Here is a 23,263-nt window from a genome sequence, read left to right as displayed (position 1 = left end):
CAATCATATTTTATTCTCGGAGTGGGTATATTTCGATTGTATAAAACCGCAATGATGGCTAACAATTGTGAGGAGGAGGAATAAGGTGGATTATTCGGCCGTATTTAGCATTTATACGGCGCAGTCGGGGCTCGGGCCGATGGCCAATTGAATTTATGGCGTTACGGAATAAACTCGTCCACCGTCCGTAGATAAATCTAATTCCACGGTTTTGTCGGCGCAATTTTATCATGTTGTTTATGAATCAAATTTGCCGAGCCGTTGTGTTCTTTGCGTCTCCGTTTTATATTGCTTTCTCTGTAAAGCTTTTAAGCGACTTTGAAATAAGAAAAAGGAACGGTGCCGAGGTGTTGACTTCGAAGATTGTGAAATTGAAAATTAGGCCTTTACTTTATACGATAAATGATTCGGATCTTTTAAAAAAATCCCGCTTAAGATACGTTACGATGTACATTTATGATCTTTTTACTTATAAATCTGAAAATATTTTCAATTTGCTTTAGTACAAAACGTAACAAACGGTCTATACAATTAAAGCTTCAGAGTAATAGGTTTACATTAACTTGAAGCCAGCTTCTCTTATCCCAAAATAGCTTTTAAACTAAAGCTACAAAATTGTAAATTATTGAGAACGGAAAAGAGTAAAATGTTCGTATTGATACGACGGGCGAATTGATTAAAGAATCTACGTTCATCTGGAACGAATAACGCATCATTTGGTTCGCAGTTGGTTTATATGAACGTCTGCTTTTATTGGAGATATGGAAGTGGACACAGATGTCTCATTTGATACTGTGTGCTGAGTTTAGGTCAGCAGGGTGCTTGTATTGTACGGTTGTAAAGTTGATTTGTATGTGATCAATTTTGATTTGGTGTTGTGTGTGCTTACCTACTGGTCACTACTGTGAAGTGTGAACAAAGCTTAGTATAGAATAGCAACAAGTGTATTTTTCGTTATACGTTACGCATTAGTTAGATACGTAAATTCGTATTAATATTTACATTAATTAATAATTACCTACTATTTGAGATTAAAGGCTTTGTCAGACAGGACGCGTACTTAGCGCGCGTCAGAGCGTTAAGTTGACGCCGCGATATGACGCTAAGATGTGTTCTACTACCATCGTAGAATACCGTCAAACAGAGCGCCGGCGCTAGCAGTACCTACGCAACGCTCTGTCGCGGCGTTAGGACGCTTTAACGTCGGGTGTTGTATTTTTTTACAAATTTTATTTTAGCGTCGGAGTTAATAGGCGTAAAATAATAATAAAATACTGCATAATGACCGAAAATTTGATAGAATTGGTTAGAAAATATCCATGCTTATATAACACGAAGGATAGTTCATATAAACTATAAAGATATATCAATGAAGGCAAAATTGTGGGCACAAATCGGAGAAGAAATTAATGAAACTGGTAAGTAAAAAATTCTTCCGACTCCGGAGTTAATATCGCTGTACCTTGTTTTGTTCGTAAGTAATAATTATGTAAACAACAGGCAGCTTTAATAATATCAATTGCTGTGTCCTAACGCGCGCTAAAGCGTTCTGTTTGACGAAGCCTCGCGCGACGTTAAAACAGGACGCTGTAGCGCTACTACGCAGCGCTAAATTACGCGTCCTATCTGACAAAGCCTTAACGTGGAAATATCTTTTAAATTATACTCGTAAATTGATAATTAATCTGACCGCTTTTTGTACACGATTAAATTTTAAAGCATTTTCATTTGACAACAAATGAAAATGGTTCGCTGACTCTGCAAGTGTAACTGTTTACATGTTAATATAAATATTTGTATATCATTAACATACTTATTTAAATGTAAATCTGACGTGCGTTCGTACGCAAATATTTGTATTGTTTATACGTTTTACTGCGGTTCAATGAATGGTTATCTTCGTTAAGATAATAAACAACGGTATTGACTAAATAAATTAGATTCACTTCACCTCCTATTTGCTTTGACGGAGATGAAGTAGATATCCCTGGGAAATTACCTACCTCGCTTCGAGATACGCAACGACCATAACTTTCTCGTTATCTTCGGATAATATGAATTTACTGTTTCATCTTCGTATCCGTATATTCACGTTTGCCAAATTACGCGCGTAACCTCATGAATTTATCTCAAAAAGTTTTGGAGATAAAATCTCTCCATAGCTTTCTTTCGCCTATAGACGTACTTCAAACTTTATATAGGCTTTACGTACTTTGAATTTTATTGTACGTTCGCTACGTTATTGTTGAACGTTCATTTGAAGTAGTTATTACAGTACTGAAACAGGGCAATTACCCTGGAGATGTGTCGCTCCCAAAGCTTTTCTTTTACGTGTCGTATTAACTTTAACGCTGGCCGTATAGTACACTTTCATTTTAAAGCAGTGCTATAAATCTTCGTTCATTCATCCATTTCATTCGGGGCAAAAGTGTGTTTAGAAAATGTATGAAATTTTCCTTGAATTCTTATGAACCTTGTTTGGTTGTCATTAAAAATAGAGTTTAAATATGCCGGTATGTTAAGTGAAATCTAACGTATCTTTCCTTTCTATATTAGCTGAAAATTGTAAGCTGTTTCATTCTGGGTTAAAAATGTATGTTTTAAAGTATCGATTTCACATTACAAAAATTATATCAATAAATTTTCATCAGGTTAAGACAGCTCTTGGAATGCTAATGGTGCACCATAAGTCTGTTTAATTCAAGAACGATGAGCTATCATTAAATGGTTGTTTGTGTCATCGCTTTGCAATTCCATAACACGAATAAGCAATGCTTTATATTATATGCTGGCTGCAGTCCAACTTTTCTATACACTGCAAAGCCTTCCGGCGTGCTGTCGCCGCGTCGCAGCGCGCTATTTAAACCTTTGTTGGGTCGCGGGCAATCAGCTGCTTTGTGCTGCTAACTTGGTGCCTTTCCTTAGCGTGAATATGGGAATATTTGCACAAGATTGCAAACGGCATTCGAACGTTTGTTTGTTCTGTGATATGGTTTACAAAGTAACGGAAAGAAACATTTTAAAAGAGGGTAGAAAATACGCGGTATCATAATTGAAAATCATATTTTACTACATACAATTAATAACTAAATAGTGATTATACGAGTTGGATAAACGTAATGGAATCGGTTGGTTCAGCACGCAGCCCTCAGGTGGCACTTTGGGGGATTAGTTCGGACACTAAGGCGTGGCTACACGACCTCGCCTTAACTACCTTTACCCGGATAATGCCAAGGATATAAAGGGTTGACGTTTCGATACGCTCTACGCAGAATTGTTTGTTGTTTTGTGAGGATAGTGTATACTTAGGCTAATGCGATAATAGTTAGGCCGGTGAATATTGTAACTACTACGCATTTTGATACTGTTTAATAAAGGTTTTCTTTTTACATTGTATACGGATAGTTTTGAACAAGAAATGTGTAACTAGCGTATCTATTCGTGTCTCAGAATGATTACGAATCCAATTCTATTGTTTGTGACACGCAAATATTGAGTGTGTACTTTTGTTTGCGATGTTTGTTGTTAAGAGTAGTTTATTTTCGTACAAAAGTGTATCTACATTGTGTACCATGTTGAATTGTTAAATAGAAGTGAAATGTATTGGTGGGGTTAGTGAATAATTAATTCTAAAGGTATACATACGAGTGGTTATTTTTAAATAACATTTTTCTTCATTACTTGATAAACTGAACAATTATAATCCTGCAATGTTAATTCAGCTCTTATTGATTTATTATAAGGTTCATAAAAAGTCTAAATTGTAATAGTCAAATAAGAAGCACTAATTAAAAGTTCTTGTTAATGGTTATATTGCATATTTGGATCTAAGAATGGCCACTTTATATGCAATATTGTAAGCGTATCGCCTTAAAACTGTCATTGCTAAGTATTTATTGCTTTTTAAACAAGAAAATAAACGTCGAAACGATGTATTGCGAACAGCGAGAATATAAGAGAGAACAATATAAGTTTTGGCACGCCTCCTATTTAACCCTAGAAAGATAGTCTGCGTCAAAATGACTCCTGCGTTTTCGAAATATAGCTGTATCTTTTTAAATGTTGCGAATCCATAACTGTGCTTATAGGACATTTCATAAGTCACTGACAGCTACCCTATGGTATACGTGTCAATAAAGGTAGAGTAACCGATTTTGAAATATAACGACTACGTGAGTCAAAATTACGCATGATTATCTTTACCGTGACTTTTAAGATTTTGATTTCTATGGTAGTTTGAATATTTGCTAGCTTATATAGCTTATTTTTACTGTATATTGTGACTTATGTTAAAAATTTATTTTTATACATATTGAAGCAAATATAGAAAACAATTGGGGATAGAAAATTGGAAGAATATTGTATACTAGCCGCTCTTATGCAAAGCGATGAGGGTCCCTGTGAAGAAACCGATAGTGAAGTAGGAGGACCAGGAAATTGAAGATGACGAGCAAAGTGACACGGAAGAAGCTTTTCCCGATGAGGTACAAAGCAAAGATGATATATTACATTCAAGCAAAAGGCGGAGTAGATGCATTAGACCGAATGTGTTCCCTGATGTTCAATAGTAGGAAGACAATGAGATGGCCAATGGCTTTATTTTATGGAATCAATAAAGGGGTTTGAAACTTTTTGTATGGACGCTGGCATATCGACCCGCCGCCATTTTGATTTTTTTTCAAAATCGCGGCGCACGATTAAAGTGGTATGTATGGATAGAGGACACATAGACGAACAAAAAATGTCTCATAACATAGTACCCTAAAGCGTCACATTACCGAGATATTTGGAGGTAAATATTCACTTATGAGTACAACGACAAACACTAAAAATAGACTTATTACGTGTCTATATGCATAATATTATCTCCAAATAATCACTCCCAGGTAGATTATTATTATTACAGGAAGAAAGTAGGTATTCATTACATTACTTACATTTTTATGTAATGTATGTATGTTTTTATGTAATGAATGTACCTACTTTCTTCCAATAAACTGTTAATAATAATAATCTACCTGGGAGTGATTATTTGGAGATAATATTATGCATATAGACACGTAATAAGTCAATTTTTAGTATTTGTCGTTGTACTCATAAGTGAATATTTACCTCCAAATATCTCGGTAATGTGACGCTTTAGGGTACTATGTTATGAGACATTTTTTGTTCGTCTATGTGTCCTCTATCCATACATACCACTTTAATCGTGCGCCGCGATTTTGAAAAAAAATCAAAATGGCGGCGGGTTTGATATGCCAGAAAGTTTCAATGCCCATTGCCTGCATATTGCATATTAAATTATAGCCACAATGTTAACAACAAAGCACAAAAACATCTGAGTCAAAAAAACATGAAATATAGAAGCATGGAACTGTCTTTTTTTGTTTATGCGTGGGTGTTTAGAATCACCAGCTTTGATAAGATATTTGCGTGATAATATCTCCAATTTGTTGCCAAATGAAGTATCTGGTACATCGTAAGAAAGTACTGAGGAGGCCTTCAGTAAAAAAAACGTATTTACTATACTTTTTGTCCTTCTGAAATATGACGAAAGGCAAATGCCTCCTGCAAAAAATGTAACATAGTTATATGTCGTGAGCATACGTTGATATGTGCTAAACTTGTTTCTCACTATTTTTTTATATAACTATATATGTACAGCATATATATAACATATAAAAAAGTCTGATAATTGTGGTCAAAAATAAGTTTTTATTAGAAATAATACGTGTTACAAGAATTGTAGATTTAAAGTAGACGTTTAATGTTTTCGTTTTTTTATATGTATAAAAATAATTAAAAATAAATTATTTGTAATATTAATTATTCTAATATAACTGTAAATATATAATAACTTACAATTTATAGAAAAAAAAAACAATTTACCGCGACTTAGAGCTAACTAAAAAACATGCGTAAATTTGACGCATGACTATCTTTCCCGTACTATTCAATATGATTATCTTTCTAGGGTTAAATAACTATGTAGTGGATGAGTTGTTTACTGTGCGGTTTACTGAAAAATCTGACGTCAGTCGAGTTAGTTTTAATGTCGAAGTTTTGAAATATAAACGTAAAAAATTGTTGGTGTTTGTTGTGGACAAACCAAAATAATAAACAAATTTACTAATAAAGTGAATTCACATGAAAATAACATATCATAATGAAAATATGCATTCCCTTTATGCGGATAAAATATTAATTGCTATTAATTATAATGATATTCACTAGTGGATCAGCTAGATATCATTTTCAGTAATATTATGTTATTCTGTTAATATAAAATATTAAAATTTAATAATAATTGAAACTATAACCATACGTAAATCACAATAAATTATTAATGATCAGCTGGTACCTACTCGAGTTAAAAGTGAAGAAAAAAGCCTAATAAAATCAAGCAAACCGTTCAAGATAGACGCGGCGCAATTTATCAAAGAAAACGTCGACGGAGCAGAATTGGGAAAATGCAATTGGCGAAGACGCTTCAGACATTAATTGCACGATTTAAACCGAATTACACCCTTCAGTGGGCAATTGGAGTATTTATTTGTATTTGTCTTAATATTATTTATGTTTTCTGTTGGTAGAAAATTATTGTACATTGTTTTTTTAATGTTGCCGTTTTAGATTTAATAGCTGGCCTGTCTCATCCTTCTTAGCTCTCTTACTTGAATGTTAGAGATAGAGACGCAGACATTTATTAAAGTCTTGTATTGTTTTTTAATATTAAGAAATAATTGTTTCATAGTTGGGAATTAGTGTAGAGCGTTAAGGTAACAAAATGTTGTTCTTGTTCAGATATAGGTATGTTGAGTTGTAATCGAGTAAAAAAATAAAAATCTAAAAAATTAAACTATTTTCTCTTGCTCTCCTTATAAATCTTAACGAACATGCCCTAAAATATAGAATTGAAACGCAACTTCTAAGAAATAAATGGCATGTAGACAAATGTAGATAAATGCCGCAAATAAGGCATTGACCTCTTGTTTCCAAACATAACATTAATCTGATTTGCGCAATGTTATTACCGGCGAATGTTTTTATATTCTATTTGTGCTTCGGTTATTTATTAGGGAATGTCGGCAAAAAGGATGAGGTGTTTTTGTTATAGTCTATCGAGTTTCGGGGCTTTTTGCGCGCATATTTGTGGGGCGATTTTTGTGGAGATTCTTTACATTCCCGCTATCATAGACGAATACGTTACAGTTTACACGATCGTAGTTATTTGGTAGGTAAAGGGAGAGCGATGTAAAACCTTTGAAATATGATAAATTACAATAATGTACCCATACATCCATACTAATATTATAAATGCGAAAGTAACTCTGTCTGTCTGTCTGTTACTCAATCACGCCATAACTACTGAACAAATTTGCATGAAATTTGGTATAGAGATATTTTGATACCCGAGAAAGGACATAGGCTACCTTTTATTGCGAAATATGTACCACGGGCGAAGACGGGGCGGACCTCTAGTGCTATATAAAAATAAACGATAGGTTTGGAGAAATTATACTCATGTATTTTATGATAATCACTATAGGTTGGTATGTTATTAACTTAACCACCATTAAACATTACACACCTGTTTAAAACTAGTCAGTAACTAAATCAATTTTATTAACCATTTCAAAATGTTCACCAACATTATCTGTATTTGATGAGCTCAGATTAGCTTACGTAAAGCCTTGATGGATGCAGTGAATATTTTTAGCGATTTCATCGAATCTTTCCGCACGATCTTGTTCAGCACTTATTGACAGTTGAATGAGCTTTGAGTGCGCCGTGGTTTTGCTTAGCGGAATCAATCAGTGCACCTGTTGCTAGTATTCTTATAAAGTACTAGCTTTCCGCCCGCGGCTTCGCCCGCGTTTTCAAAGAAAAACCCGTTCCCGTAGGATTTCAGGGATTAAACCTATCCTATGTCCTTTCTCGGGTATCAAAATATCTCTATACCAAATTTCATGCAAATTGGTTCAGTAGTTAAGGCGTGATTGAGTAACAGACAGACAGACAGAGTTACTTTCGCATTTATAATATTAATATGGATTTTAATGCTGAAGAATTGAATTGAAAATATAGTCTAAAGGAAGATGACTTTAACGAGCGATTAGTTCATTCATTGCAGTAGATACAATGAATATAACTAACCGCTAGTTCCGGCTTTGGCCTTTGCGCGGCTTGATCAAGGTATAGTAAGGAAAAATGTGGCTTTGGCTATTCAATAAATCAAAGTACAGTTCCTCATCATACTATTAGGTGTATATTAATCTTGTATTGTGACATACATTCTATTTTATTTCCAAAATGAATTAGAATTTCTGTCTACTGAAAGGCATCTTCGGTACAGCGTGTATTTTATTCTGCGCAAAAGGAAAAATTCTTATTTTCGATGTAATAAGAAATATGCGAGGCTAATACCATTTGCATATCTTGACGCTGTTTCGTATTGAATTTTGTTATATTTCTCAGTATCTTGTAGTACAATGGCACTATTCGCAAAATAAAGTTATAAATCAATAGAATAACGCTGGAAAAAAAAATCTTTTCGCGATAGCAGAATTTTATTTTCAGCTCTACCCGCGTGGATTTGTTCAATATTGGCTTGTAAATCAACCGTCAATCATTAATTAAATAGCACGTGAATTTTGTATTCTTCCCCGTATTTTGTTCAGCCTTGGGCTTCGAGAATTTCAGATACATTATTGTGTTGTGTTGGTGAATATTTTAAACCTTGAAGCGATTTAGATGGTGAAAATTATTTGTCTTTTCTCTTATCGTTGAAATGGGTACTAGGTAAAAACCGTTGGTAAAAACGCAACAAGTTAGGAACATGTTCATTCGAAAAGAAGAAAATAACTAACTACCTAATTGTAGATTTTCTTTAATAACTAGTAAACGATAAATGATGTAAAGAGTTTCAATATCAATCTCCGCATAGTAAACTTACTTGTTTTATTTTTACATTTTTTTTCGGTTCTAAACTTGAATCAATTTTCCCCAGTTATATCTCCATTAAATTATATCTGATAAAAACTCTAATGTTTCGCATTATGAGTGGCGCAATAAGTAAAACTGTAATATTGGAGTCATGGGAGATTATCTGTCTGAACGCAATGAACTGGGTAATAAGATACACTAGTTCATGAGACAGTATTATGTAAAGTGTACCGTGACTATCGTTTTATATTAAATCACCCTTGCTAGTGTTTTAAATTGTCCTTAATGCTTTTCAATCGACTTTAAAAAAGTAGAAAGAAGGTTCTCAATTCTATTATTTTTTTTATTTTAATTTAGGTTTGTTACCTCAGAACTATCGACCGGGTGAACCGATTTTGATAAATCTGATCTAGTTTTGACAATTTGAAAGCGGTTATTAGTTAAAGAACTATTGATAGTGGAGGATTAGCTGTAGCTGTTCCTTTGTTAATGTTTGGTGAAGAGGAATAATGCTTGACTGATCGACCCATTATTTACTTTCTCTTGTACCGGTATATTTTATACAGTTTCAATTAGATTTTAGCAAATGAAACCTGAGATGATAGGTAGTATTAGAAACCAACCAGACTCCTATAGTATTTTTTAAGTTAAAATTGTGAATAATAGGCATAAGATACACCATTCGATGGTTTTGAACTTCGAAAACGGGTTGAAATTAATATGAATTGCAATGAGAGAATATTTGAATGCCTAAATCGAAATGTTCATGAAGTAATTCATATTAATACTTCGATAAACCGCATGAATATTACACTGATGAAGCATTTGCTAAATATACATTTCAAAAGTAATATATTCATGTGAAATAATGTTTAAGTTTAACAACGTTTTAGGATGTGTTGTACAATTTCTACCCTTTATGTGTATTTATATCTTATTTTCATAACATATATGACGTTGTCTCTCGTAGCAGCTTTTAAAATCGCAACAGCCATCTTTAGAAATACAAGCTTTATTTTTATATGGGCGTCGTTGTTGCTGTTTGTGGAACGTGGTAGACAGACTAATTAAAACTTACGACCATTAGCGCACTTTAATTATACAAGACTACTCGTCGCGTCAAGTATTTGGAAAAGCAGCAAGGTTAATATGGATATTATGAAATATCTGAATTTTAATGTGGCTATTTATATTAATTTCGTGATAAGCTACAATGTTTTCCTGTTATTTTTAAATGAAAAAATCAATGTGGGTGAAAATCTTTTGTAGCAATAAAATAAAGTGCTCATGTCAGAAGTGAAACTCTTACTATGCTACGTTCGCCCCCTTTCACTCTCTCTCTCTCAATCGGTCTCTATCGCTCTCTCCCTACTACTTCGAATAATGGCTGGTTCACACTTTGATTAGTGCGAGTGCAGGTGATTAGTGCGAGTGCAGGTGTGTAGTGCGAGTAGTGTCCAATTGACTGCGAGTGCAGGTGATTAGTGCGAGTGCAGGTGTGTAGTGCGAGTAGTGTCCAATTGACTGCGAGTGCAGGTGATTAGTGCGAGTGCAGGCACGCTGCGAGTGAGGGGGACGGGAGGGCGCGCGGGACGTGGCTACTCGCAGTCCACTCGCAAAAAAATAGAATACGCTTCTATTCACTTTACTACACAGCCTACTAAACACTCGCACTAAACAGTCGCTGTCCACACGTAGTACTACTCATCACCTGCACTCGCACTAATCAAAGTGTGAACCAGCCATAAAACGCTGCACATATTCGTGTTGGTAATATTATAATTATTATTGCGTCCGTTAAAAATTTACCCTCATGCGCCTAAAGAATTGATAAATATAATCATCTAAAAATATTTTTCAATTTCAGAATCATTAACAACGTTTTAATAAAATAATATCTTTTGTTCAATTCCAGAAAGCAACCAAAAACGTTCGCGTTCGACCACTGTTTCTACTCGCTCGACCCTGGGTTGAGCAATTACGCGTCACAGAAGACGGTGTTCGAATGCCTCGGCCGGGACATACTGGACAATGCGTTCGAGGGGTACAACGCGTGTATCTTCGCGTACGGACAGACGGGTATGTTTAACTTTGAATGAAATAAAAATGAATTTTACAAGAAATAGATACAGTTTAATGCGCAGACCCTGAAATTCGAACTAGTGGTAAACTGTGTTTCGAAGGCTCTATAACTATAACTATTCAGTAAATAACAATGACTCGTAAAATTGTAAACTTATTTGTTACGATAAATATTTTTGATTTGAACTATTTATACGCTTCGTCTAAAACTTAACAAATTAAATGCTAAAATTTTCCTCTATATCCACTATACATATGTAGTAAAAAAGGCAGCAACAATATCCGTTGCGTAGTTTTGAAGATCTAAGCATAGCGTACAGAACGTCCAGACAAACAGTTGGAAGCCATTTCTTTTTTTTTACTATGTAGAGATTGCGTAGAGGCGATTATATAATGCCCCATTTGGAAACGCATCGAAAGTGTGACAACTGCTCAATGTTGCGTCCGTAGACAGATTACGGTTCTGTGGTTTTGTAGACCATTGACAATTTTGTCGCCATTATTTGTAACTGTTTCGCGGTGACTGAGTGCTGGAGCATGAATTGAGTGATTAGGTTAATAAATGTAACTTTCATTATGTACAGCGTTTTGCACGCCTCATAAGCGAAGCGTTGAGGTGGGTACTACTGTCACTTCGCGCAAAACATCTGATTTTTCAAACTTAAAATGTCTTTATGTATCATACATTGCACTTGTAAGATAATACATACACACACATATTAAGAAAAAACACTATTTTTAACGTTCATGATATTTTTGATGTCATTTTTGTTATTTAAACTAGTTAAAAAATAGTTTAAAAAAGTTCTGTCTTGCACGTCCGTGTGTCTGTATGTGCGGATCCTTTTTCTTGTTAACACGATAGCGACCGAAATACTTTACTAATCGAGTCTTTTTTTTTCTCTTACGCTTGAGTATGCTCAGGAATAGAACCCTTTCATTTTTCAGGGTCTGATTCGATGTGGTTTAATTGTTATTAAATAAACAAAAATAATAATTAATAAATATTTATTAAAAAAAAATTATGAGGCGTGCACTTTTGGATTTTCCAAATTATTTGGTTACTAGTGTGCTTGGTTCTTTATTACAAGTGCGCTTGGTTCTTTAAATTATTCAACAACTTTTACATGAATGGTGTTTTTGTGTAGGTTACTTTGTAAATTCATTGTTTAGGACGTTAAACGTCCTTTTAGATACTTATTTTTCATTTTCAGTTGGAAAATAGTAGGTCAGTATTTCGTGCCGAAACAAAGAAAAATATAGCCTTAATTTATTTAGCAGCCTGTGCTAAGGATAGATAACACGAAACTGAATGGTTGGCTTTCATTATCAATTCATAAGTCGGTACGAGGCTACGATCCAAGACCAGTGTTTGAGCCACCATTGTTTATATCTAAGAGGCGGTTTCGAGATTTACGCCCGACAATGTCGCTTCTGTAATTTTAATCTTGTTTATAGCTTGCCGCGGAAAATGCCTTTGTTTTTTTACTTGGAATTTAATGATGTTTCGGCGGAGTAATGCGTTTTGTCAAGGCGGCATGAATTATCACGCGTCGTGTAGGTACTGTTAGTGTACACTTTATTATTTTGTTACTATAAAAAATATATTTCTGAAAATCCTTCTTTAGTTGATGTATTATTTTACATTGTGAAACCTTTATAAATGAAATCTTATCATCACCACAACCACAAATTTTAAATGTAAACTAGAACCTCAAAACGAATAAACTTTCTGATTTATTTATAAAAAAGACTTAAAACGACATTACTTACACAATGTGTTCCTATATTTACTTTACATTTTATTTATGCAGGAGTCTAATTACGGCAGGCTGGCGCTTAATGTGTCCGTCCCGCTCGATAAGGCAGCACGTGCTGTGTAGACAAGGATTTAGATAACGTTAGACTGGATAAACCTTTTTGTGCTAGGTCGTAGGCTGTATGTGTTGACAGTTGTACTATAGGAAATGTTTATCTTTTTGGTGCAGATTTTCCAATCGCAAGGGATGGTTTTGTTGATACGTTCTTTTGCGTCTAAAACGACTTGAAATAGTAATTTAAAACGGTGTTTTGGTATTTCTTCAAAATTTGGAACTGGATTTCGTTTTTTTTTATAATTATCTTAAAGACAATAATGAGGCGCGCCTATTAAAACAGGAAAAGAAGCGCAAAACACAATCTTCGAGATAACTACTCTTAAATAACAAGTTGTACCTATCTAGTATGCTTTATATCTGTGTATCGCCTTACCATTCACATGAGACGTTTGTATTCTAAACTTGTATTGTTGAACATGCGTTAAAGAGTGCGCGAGTTAAGAGCGCAGTGGGATTTATGCATAGAATCACTACATAGTATAAAGCAAAGTCGCTTTCCCTGTCCCTATGTCCCTATGTCCCTTTGTACGCTTAAATCTTTGAAACTACGCAACGGATTTTGATGCAGTTTTTTTTAATAGATAGAGTGATTCAAGAGGAAGGTTTATATGTATAATAACATCCATTAAATAGTGGAGAAGTACTGTTATTTTTGAGGTTTCTAATGTGATGTCGTAAAAAATTACATTTATTCCGCTTACATTGCAAACGCAGGCTGAACCCTACGAGTTTTATCAAAATAATGTACTAAGTATTTATACACATTGAAAAGGTCTACAGAAAAGTCCGCGATGGTATATGTCTATCTCTTATGGATAACCCACAATAACTTATTTTTGTCATTTACTTTTTACGACAAATAATGGCTAATTTTCGAAGCGATTTTAACCAATACAGCATTAATCCTTAACCAATTAAATACCTTGAATACATTGTTCATTTAATATAGATCTATATGGCCCTTTACACCGTATGATTTAAGTGAATATTTTCGAAGATATTACAGATTTAAAAATTGCGGGACGTAGCGTTTGCGGCGCGGGCGGTACCGGCCGGCCGCCCGGCTATATATTTTATACTCGTGCGAAGACGGAGCGGGCCGCTATGTTTTTATATTGTACAACGTTCACAGTTTTTCTGTAGTGTATTTAGTATCAGCATTGCACCCGTGCGAAGCCGGGGCGGGTCGCTAGTAATTAATAAAGTTGAGTTAATATCGGCATTATTCATATAATCATGTAATTATGAAATAATTGTCTAAAAGTAATTTTATTTGTGTTAACATATTGTATAGTTTTCTTTGTTTTATAGGAGGGTGATAAATTATCGAGGAATAATATTATTTCGTTCTGCATTTGTATAATATGTGAAAAATTTACAGCCATTGGAGCCGGCCTAATTCTTGCTTGCCATAAACAAAGCTCAATAAAGCCTAGACTCAACGGGCATTACCGTCTCTAAACAGCGCGAGTATTGCTAACGTTTCCATACGTCGGTACTCGGTAATAATTTCTCGTGCAAATCCAGCGATTTTAATAACACCCCGAGTTTACGTTTTCGCCACCGTTCCCTTGATACATTAGACGCAAATTGGTTTTCTTCGCAGGGTAATGTGGGAACACCAAGCGCTTTGCGTACTCTGGGGGTATCTTTATGAATGAACGTTGGAGGTGATAAGAGCCCGCTATCGTTTGGTATAAATAACGTAATGATGATGTGTTCTGTTGAAGATATTATGTACTCGTTAGTGTACCTATTTCGTAGTAATAATGTTGCGTAGGATTCGTGTGTATTGTATTGTCCCCATCATTGTGGTTAGTGGCGGGTTATAATGATGTGTTAGATTTTTGAAGTGAAACTTCTTTATCGGGGTTGGAAAAAAATTTAGTATAACATTTTTGATGTGAAACATCTATAGGCTCACTTGTAAACCGAATTGTTGACGTGGCGACGCTTGCCATGGCGACGGGTCGCCACGCTATACACATCTATAGGCTCACTTGTAAACCGAACGATGTTTCACATCTGCCAGGCGTCCCATGACGGCTCACATTTTTTTTTTCGTTACGCGCCATCTTGTTTTTATCCCTACCACGCGTGATTGACGTATTTCTGTAAAGTTGCATATAGTAAATTATTTTTTGAAAAATAAGGTCATAAAGAAGTTTCACTTCTTACGTGTGTACACTAGTGTGTACACACGCACACATTGTTTTTTGTTATTAAAACTAAAATATATTAAATATTGTTAAGTGTGAATAGTGGGCGTTGATAACTTGAGGACGATGTTACCTACTATATCAATATGGACATTTTCAGAGTCGTATTTTTTTTTATACTTACAAACATTCGTTCTTGTTATAAAATGTGCTTCCAAGTATTGAATAGGATTCATTAAAGCCGTATCACATGTCAGAAAATTGGTGTTATATTTCGAGCTGGAAACGGCTTCGTCGAAATTTATTAAGGGGGCGCATAAAGCAAAATAACCAATCTTCTATTAGATGATACGTGTAATATGCAAGACCAAATCTAAAAAATAAAATATATATCAAACTAGATGATATGTTCAACGATTCTGTTTAATCAAAAACATAAAATATTAAAATTTACTCGATAAAAAAAAATCACCAAGTTAGCTCTAATTTTCACACTTTTACGTTTTCTACTTGACATGGTAATACTTATTATGATTTTTTTTTCATAAACAATTATATTAAAACATTTGCAAGATATTTGTCAGAGCATTTTGTTTAATTACTTTTAGTTTTGGTTTTATCTGCGATAAACCACTTTTATCGTGACAAAATCAAACGTTTATCTCGAGAAAAAAAGAGCGCCAAAAGTGGTTTATCGCAGATAAAACCAAAACTAAAAGTAATTACACAAAATGCTCTGACAAATATCTTGCAAATGTTTTAATATAATTGTTTATGAAAAAAAAAATCATAATAAGTATTACCATGTCAAGTAGAAAACGTAAAAGTGCGAAAATTAGAGCTAACTTGGTGATTTTTTTTTATCGAGTAAATTTTAATATTTTATGTTTTTGATTAAACAGAATCGTTGAACATATCATCTAGTTTGATATATATTTTATTTTTTAGATTTGGTCTTGCATATTACACGTATCATCTAATAGAAGATTGGTTATTGTGCTTTATGCGCCCCCTTAATGCGCTTTCACTGGAAGATAAAATGAGTGAATGCAAACAACGTCTGTCGAAATATTTCAAGATTGTTTATTTTTCATTCGATAGTAGCTAACTGGCAGAGCACGTTTCGTCGATTGAGAATTAACAAGTTTTTTCGAAAATAATTCGCTTTCCTCTGTTAGTACAGAGGGGAAAAATTAATAGCGATTTGTGTTCAACGTCGGCCATTATTCCATCACAGTGAGTTGCATGAATGAGGCAGGCGTCGCGTCGTGTTAAATCACTTTTCTTTTCATTCAAAACTATGAGCGCTGTTGTTTCTAGTTTGAACGTTTTTTGTATTTAAAGATGGAAAGTCGTTTTAAAATGAATGGTTGAATGTGTTTTCAACTGGAGCTTTAAGTTAAGAATATGAATGCATAATATATAGTTATTCTAACTAATTATTATAAAAGAGCTCGGCAAATAGACTAGAGCAATCTTGTTTTCTTTTTAAGCTATTGCATAGCTTCTATCGCGGGCCTTGAGCGCGGGGACCGAATCCAGAAATTCCGTAACGAAAAAACCTCACGCTCCCCACTCCGACGGGCTCGGAGGTGTGGCTTGAAGGCATAGCTTTACCGCGGCAGTCCCCGAGTGCCACACGTCTTTTTTTAAATAATAAATCACAATCAAAATTCAAAGGAAAGTTTAAAATGATTTGTCCGTGGAAAATACAAAGAAATAAACAGATATGTATTATTTTTAGTGTAGGTAATGTGACGAAGACGGAGGGTTTGTAAGAAAATATAAAGTAACAACGTACTTTTCACCAAAAGGCCATATAAAAGGTAACCTTATTCAAACTTCGTTGAGTTAAGAAAATCTTATATTCTTCAATGGATCGCCTTTGGAATAAACTTTCATAAAAGCTTTGTTTATGTTATGTTTCTTACAACCCTCTTCACAAAATTTAGATAAAAGAATAAAAGACTTGTTGAAATATAATTAAACAATTCTGTAGGTATATTTAATTTATTTTTTGTGTATTATGTACATACTTACTTTATATTAAAGAGCTTTCCGCTCGTATTCAATAACTGTAAAAAAGTAGTATAATTCAACTAACCTGTAATATAGATCACTGTCATAATATGCAAAATAAATTGCTCATAAAATAAATATATGCCGATAGCCGATCTCCTTTGACCATAAACGGCCATTATCCCTTATCGGCCTCGTCTACATGACTTTTACTATGGGACTATTATAGTGAGTGCACACTAGCACAGATCATCGCAATTTATTCTTCCACACTTAAAGTATGTGAATGTGTTCTCACAGCATTATTTAACCAAGTAGGTTTTGATCCGCGGCATCGCCTGCGTAGTTGAAGAAAATTCTCACATGGGGATGAGGTGTTAAACCGCGGTAAGAATAGCCAATGCAACTTTCTAGCCTTTTATCTATACATAAATCATATCATTACATATTTACATCTAAGTATTCGTTGTGACGTGAAACTAACGGGTAAGAAGATTTAAATAGACTTTTATCAAAGGGTTTTGAGTGCATTCCCGTGTTCTTAGCGCTAACTGGAGACTTGAAACCGTCAGCTCAATATCAATTTGGCGGATTGTCTTTGGATTTTGTATTACTGAGGGAATTTCAACTTGGAGTACTTGAAAGCGCATATTATGGAACGAAGGAGTTAGAATGCGGTAGATGAATGCTATCGAATTTAATACGAATAAAATAGGAAACTATAGAATGTGAGAATCCCGTTAAGCTTCCAAGAATATATGTTTGAAAAAATAGGTTAAAAAACTTTACATTTTGTGTTTTATGTGCGCAAGTGAAATATTTTCCGTTTGATGTTTGTATTCCGAGAAAAATATTAAGCACACACAGGACCTGAAACTTTAAAAGCTACAATAGAGCCAGTTTGTAAGATAAAATATAATTTAACAAGATGAAAACGGTCTACGAGTTTGGAAAAATATATTTCGCAAGCTCATTAATTCCGCTCAGTTTCTTAGCGTTATTATATTGAGACGACTACACTCCTTTTGATGTACAGTCGCTTTTGTCAGTAACTATAAACTAAAAGAACTCCTTTGTCTCGCAGTGGCACAAGACGTCTCTGGGTGAATAAATATAAGAATTATTTGCGTTTTAGCTGACGACGAACGTTTTCGACGTAATGACTGAGTGAAGTTCATAGAATATGCAATGAGGAATGGGATTATTAGCGCCGTGAGCTGTTTGATTTATAATGGATGGAATAACTGGCTAATTTATATTGAAAATTGTCGGGAATATTTAAAAGATAAACTGTTCTAATTTATAACGTAGGTTTACATTGTAGGTAGGTACCTACTCTAATCTCTAATTTATTGTAACGAATCGTTTCTTAAAATAATTGTTGTTATTCTAGCTATATAACTTTAAAGTACCTATTGACACTTACCCACTAGGACATCACTTACCAAGATCATATGGGTTCAAAATCCTGATACAAACAAAGAATTAACGCCGAAGAAATCTCGGTCTAATTAACCTAAATCATAATGTTTCACTGTCCAGACCTACCTAGCTTTAATTAATAACAAAATGTGTATATAATATAAAACTGCATACACCGCATAATGTAATAGATTAATGGCTCCGAGAAAAAGTTGAACAGTGAAATATTACTCTGAGCCACTATCTGTTACATGATTAATTCACTCCTCCATGGAGAGGACTAGATTGTCATAGTGTGAACGCTTAAGTCGAGTGGTTTGTTCTAAGCTCTTGTGATGCATCTCTTGTCTGTTTTTAGGGGATTTGCTTTCTAGAATATCGATAGTTTGCATTGAACTGCCAATGTAATACAATGTATTCATTGGATATATCAACGAGATATATGATGGAATATGTTGTTTTCTTCTACATTTATTTGTCGAGTCTTTTTGACTTCATGTTGGTATTTGCTACCTTTATCGGTAGTAAAATGTTTGAAGCTCTGTACTTATATTGCAGTTTGCGCCGCTAATATCAACAGAACTTCTAAATATTTCTCAATTTACTTTTATTTTCAAATCCTTTTGAGTACCTAGCATGTAAATTGTAGCAAAGGATCTTTTTATGAATTTTTGCATTCATCATCATAATTTAATCTAATCTATAGCTATAAAGTAATATAGATATTGCTAATTTTTATTTCTTTTCTATAATAATAATTGTTAAGTCGTACCAAGAATATGCTATACACATCTCTTCCAGGAAAGCAAAAAACAAGAAATTAAACTAATCACGTAGGGTACAAAGCAAATTATATAAAGTGTAATATTTGTCAAGCTACAGAGTAAATTCAACACTGGATTTGTTTGCACTAATTCAGTTTCCTCACATACGCCGTTGGATGCTAATTGTGTTTGAATTGGATGCTACATCACCAGCTGGATGTAACGTTCCAAGAATCAACGGTTCGTCAACACCTTTAAATGGATGTGTGAATTGTTTGTTTATGGAAATGTGCTCTGATATTTGGTACCTTGATTTGGGTGGAATTTTAGTTAAATGAATCTAATTGAATATTGTCCCAGGGTATATCGCTATAGAATTTGGTATCAGGTAGTTGATCATGGTATTGGTATAAGATTGGTTATACCTAATTAGGTACGTACTGATCCTTGATGTTGAAACTTTTGTTAAACAAATCTAATTAAATAATAAAGAGAATAAAGTTCGAATGATGATATAAAAAGTGTTATTCGTTGCAAATACACCTATTCATAATTCCGCTATTTCTACGATTGCAAAAATAGAAATGAGACGGAATAAATTGCGATACAAAATATTATGAAGCATTACTGAATCCGAGCCAATAAAAAGTAGATTTCGTACGGAATTTCGTGAATAACATACGTATTCAATACATCAAGTGTAACGCTCGCGTTACCCATCGATCGCACATCTGTATTCGTCTGTGCGAGCTAAAATGTATTCAGGTTTCAATAATATTCAGTTTTCCAACACCGTACCTATTGACTTTAACGCAGTTTCAAATCTGAATGTTTTAATGTTGAACTTTATTTCTATACCGATTCATGAACGTATTCGACTTTTATTTTTTGCTCACGAATACCTACGCCTTGTTTTTTAATTTTTTACAAAATAAAAGGAGTGTCAGTTATTTTTTTAACGGTGAATGGGAACAAATTTGAATAGAGCAAATTGGATATATATTAAAAAAAGTGATGTTAAACTGCACACACTGTTTCTTTTTAAGCTATTTAGCCAAATAGCTAAAATGCTTAAATCCTATTAAAGCGTTTCTTCAATTACCCGCTAAATAGACACGCTCTGCTTATTTAACAGCAATTAGCGCTGAACTGACCTGGGACCGTTCAATGGAACATTCTAGGTCACGATGAACAAAAGCGCTTGAACCGCTGCCTCGGGCGGGTTAGCCAACGGGTCCCATTGTTTCACGCCCCATCGACTCGGCATAGGCTTATATAAACCTGCGGGTATCAAGGTGAAGGTGACGCTTATGAATTGTTTTAATCTGAATACGTACACTTGTTCGTTGAAAAAGAACAGAGGTTAGACTCAAAATCAACTTTCTTTAAAAATATTCACCAACAAAATTGGCATAAATGAGATATTTCGCTGCTTAGCCACCTAAAGAGACTTGAAAATTGTTAGATATTATGAGAAGCTAAAAATGTCAAAGCGTGCTTTCATTAGTATTCATACAAAATGTTAGTTTCAATCACTTTAATGCTGCGTAGAACTCAAAGCTAACGCAAACATAAAGCAATGTGCTACTAAAGAATATTCACAAACATTTGACGGAGCGACGCGACACTTCGTTGCGGCACTAATTTACTATAACGGTGCGTTTGTCACTAGAGCGAATATAAATATAAAGTGTGGTAGGTAGAGTCACAGTAAATAGAGTGCGAACAGTAAGGCAACTTAACCATTACCTGCGCATTGTTGAAATAAACAAGAGTTGTTATTTTATAAACCTTTAACATGTTATTATGGGTTCGTCGATGCACATGTTTTAAGTGTGAGAATCGAACGTTTCCTATGTAGTTTCCGTACTGTTCGTATTCTTTTCACTGTGGTATAATTATATACGGGTAGTGGGTACTTTACTTGTGTACAGGTACTTTAAATGATATGTTACGTTCGACTGATGCAACAATGTGACATACACCGGTCGGATGTTGTTATATTCACAGTGTAGTTGGTTAAGGTAACGAACTAATTCGCTCATCGTTTTAACTCGTGTTTGTGGAACGCAATTTGTTTAGTCAATTTGTTCTAGTTTATACATTCGTCCTGACATGTGTTAAACGGTTAAATCGTTTCTGAGAATCTGTTGTGTTTTGGTTCGTTAATTGTGTGAAGATGCATTTTTCTTACAAAACAAATATTTTTTTTTCAATCTCAAATTAATCAATGCTCATAGCGCGTTCAAAACCTAAGCGCTTAATTTTTATTATTGCTTATGATCATTACAGCAATATGATATAAAATATAAAGCGTGAAATTTAGTTATTAATCAATAAGTGTACCTACTTTATTACTTACACATCAAAAGTAAGGGTTTCACACGAGAGATTATTGTACTTTAAACAGGGGAATGTGAGGGTACTTCACATGAAGGACATAAGGAGTTACACCACTCTCTTGAAATTTAAAAAGCCGGGGTATATAGGATCTTGGGATCCTTTATTTGAACATTAGCTAACGGTTACTTCTCGTTTTATTGTGGTCATAAATCCGTTCTATGGCTTAAAATTATTTGTTCTCTACTTTATGGAACGGAAAAATAAGTATTTGTTATATAATTCAATGTTGAATACATTAAATAGCTCCACGAATATTCTGCTTAAAATTAAGCTAATTTGTGACTTGTTTTTCCGACCCTCGCGTCCTATCTCTGTGCTAACCCATCCGTAACTAATTAATTGTTTTTGCCTATGCTTGGGTATGGGGGATTTGTTACCCTCGGGGTACCCTCAAATTTTAAACATTAATTTTCACAAGTTCGTCTTGGAAGAACAGATTTGCTATGCGTTACGTACAATATGAATGAAACAATTACAAACAATATTCTGAGTCAAAGTCTCTGTATATTTTAAGATATTTTTATTTCGTAAACGTTAATTTACATGTTGAGCCACCACCATTATAATTGGAAATAACGTAGGTACCTAACCATTGTTAACGTGCTATGTATTTAATTTCACTAAATAAAGTAAATTCTATCAGGTATCTGTTTAAAACATCATCATCATAATCGTAATCGTATCGTTTACTTACAAACGACAATTGATCGACCATTTTACGTCCGATCCTCGGTATCTGCGGTCGTAAAGACCGGATAATACTCGTATTTGATACGTATAAATAAACACTTGCATAATTTTTATCGAGATTCTTTTTGTTTTAGTGGAGTTTGGAACGAGCGTATTTTTATTTGAGTGTAGTGTATCATAGTATCGGAATAATTTGGAAAATCCAAAAGTGCACGCCTCATAATTTTTTTTTAATAAATATTTATTAATTATTATTTTTGTTTATTTAATAACAATTAAACCACATCGAATCAGACCCTGAAAAATGAAAGGGTTCTATTCCTGAGCATACTCAAGCGTAAGAGAAAAAAAAAGACTCGATTAGTAAAGTATTTCGGTCGCTATCGTGTTAACAAGAAAAAGGATCCGCACATACAGACACACGGACGTCCAAGACAGAACTTTTTTAAACTGTTTTTTAACTAGTTTAAATAACAAAAATGACATCAAAAATATCATGAACGTTAAAAATAGTGTTTTTTCTTAATATGTGTGTGTATGTATTATCTTACAAGTGCAATGTATGATACATAAAGACATTTTAAGTTTGAAAAATCAGATGTTTTGCGCGAAGTGACAGTAGTACCCACCTCAACGCTTCGCTTATGAGGCGTGCAATAGACGCTAGTTTAAATAATATTGAATTATTTTCTGTTAGATAATTTAATGGTACTTTGGAAATTCAGAAAATGTTTTTATGGAAAATTTATTAAGATAGTGGATGGATGGTTTCACTGAAATTTTTATTTCAATTTATTTTAAAATTTAACTGAATTACCAGTCTTTATGATCCAAATGTAATACTTACCAATACTATAAATATCATACAGTGCGTAGGTACATATTATTATCTATCACACAT

General features: G+C 34.0%; 1 protein-coding gene across 15 annotated transcripts in view; it reads left to right on the top strand.

Moving 5' to 3' along the window:
* Positions 1–23,263, top strand: part of Khc-73 (Kinesin heavy chain 73) — a 130,597-nt gene that overhangs the window by 55,550 nt on the left and 51,784 nt on the right. For all 15 annotated transcript variants that reach the window (XM_089696782.1, XM_089696786.1, XM_089696785.1 and 12 more), the window contains exon 3: positions 10,862–11,025. In XM_089696782.1, coding sequence (XP_089552908.1) covers positions 10,862–11,025 — 164 coding nt within the window. The remainder of the gene's footprint in view (positions 1–10,861; positions 11,026–23,263) is intronic.

The sequence above is a fragment of the Colias philodice genome, chromosome 6, assembly GCF_061535455.1.
Source record: "Colias philodice isolate Cphi_HAF_F1 chromosome 6, ilColPhil1 Martin Lab GWU primary, whole genome shotgun sequence".
Taxonomy (NCBI): Eukaryota; Metazoa; Arthropoda; class Insecta; order Lepidoptera; family Pieridae; genus Colias; species Colias philodice.
Note: the sequence above shows the minus strand (reverse complement) of the source record. Positions and strands in the feature narration are given on the sequence as shown.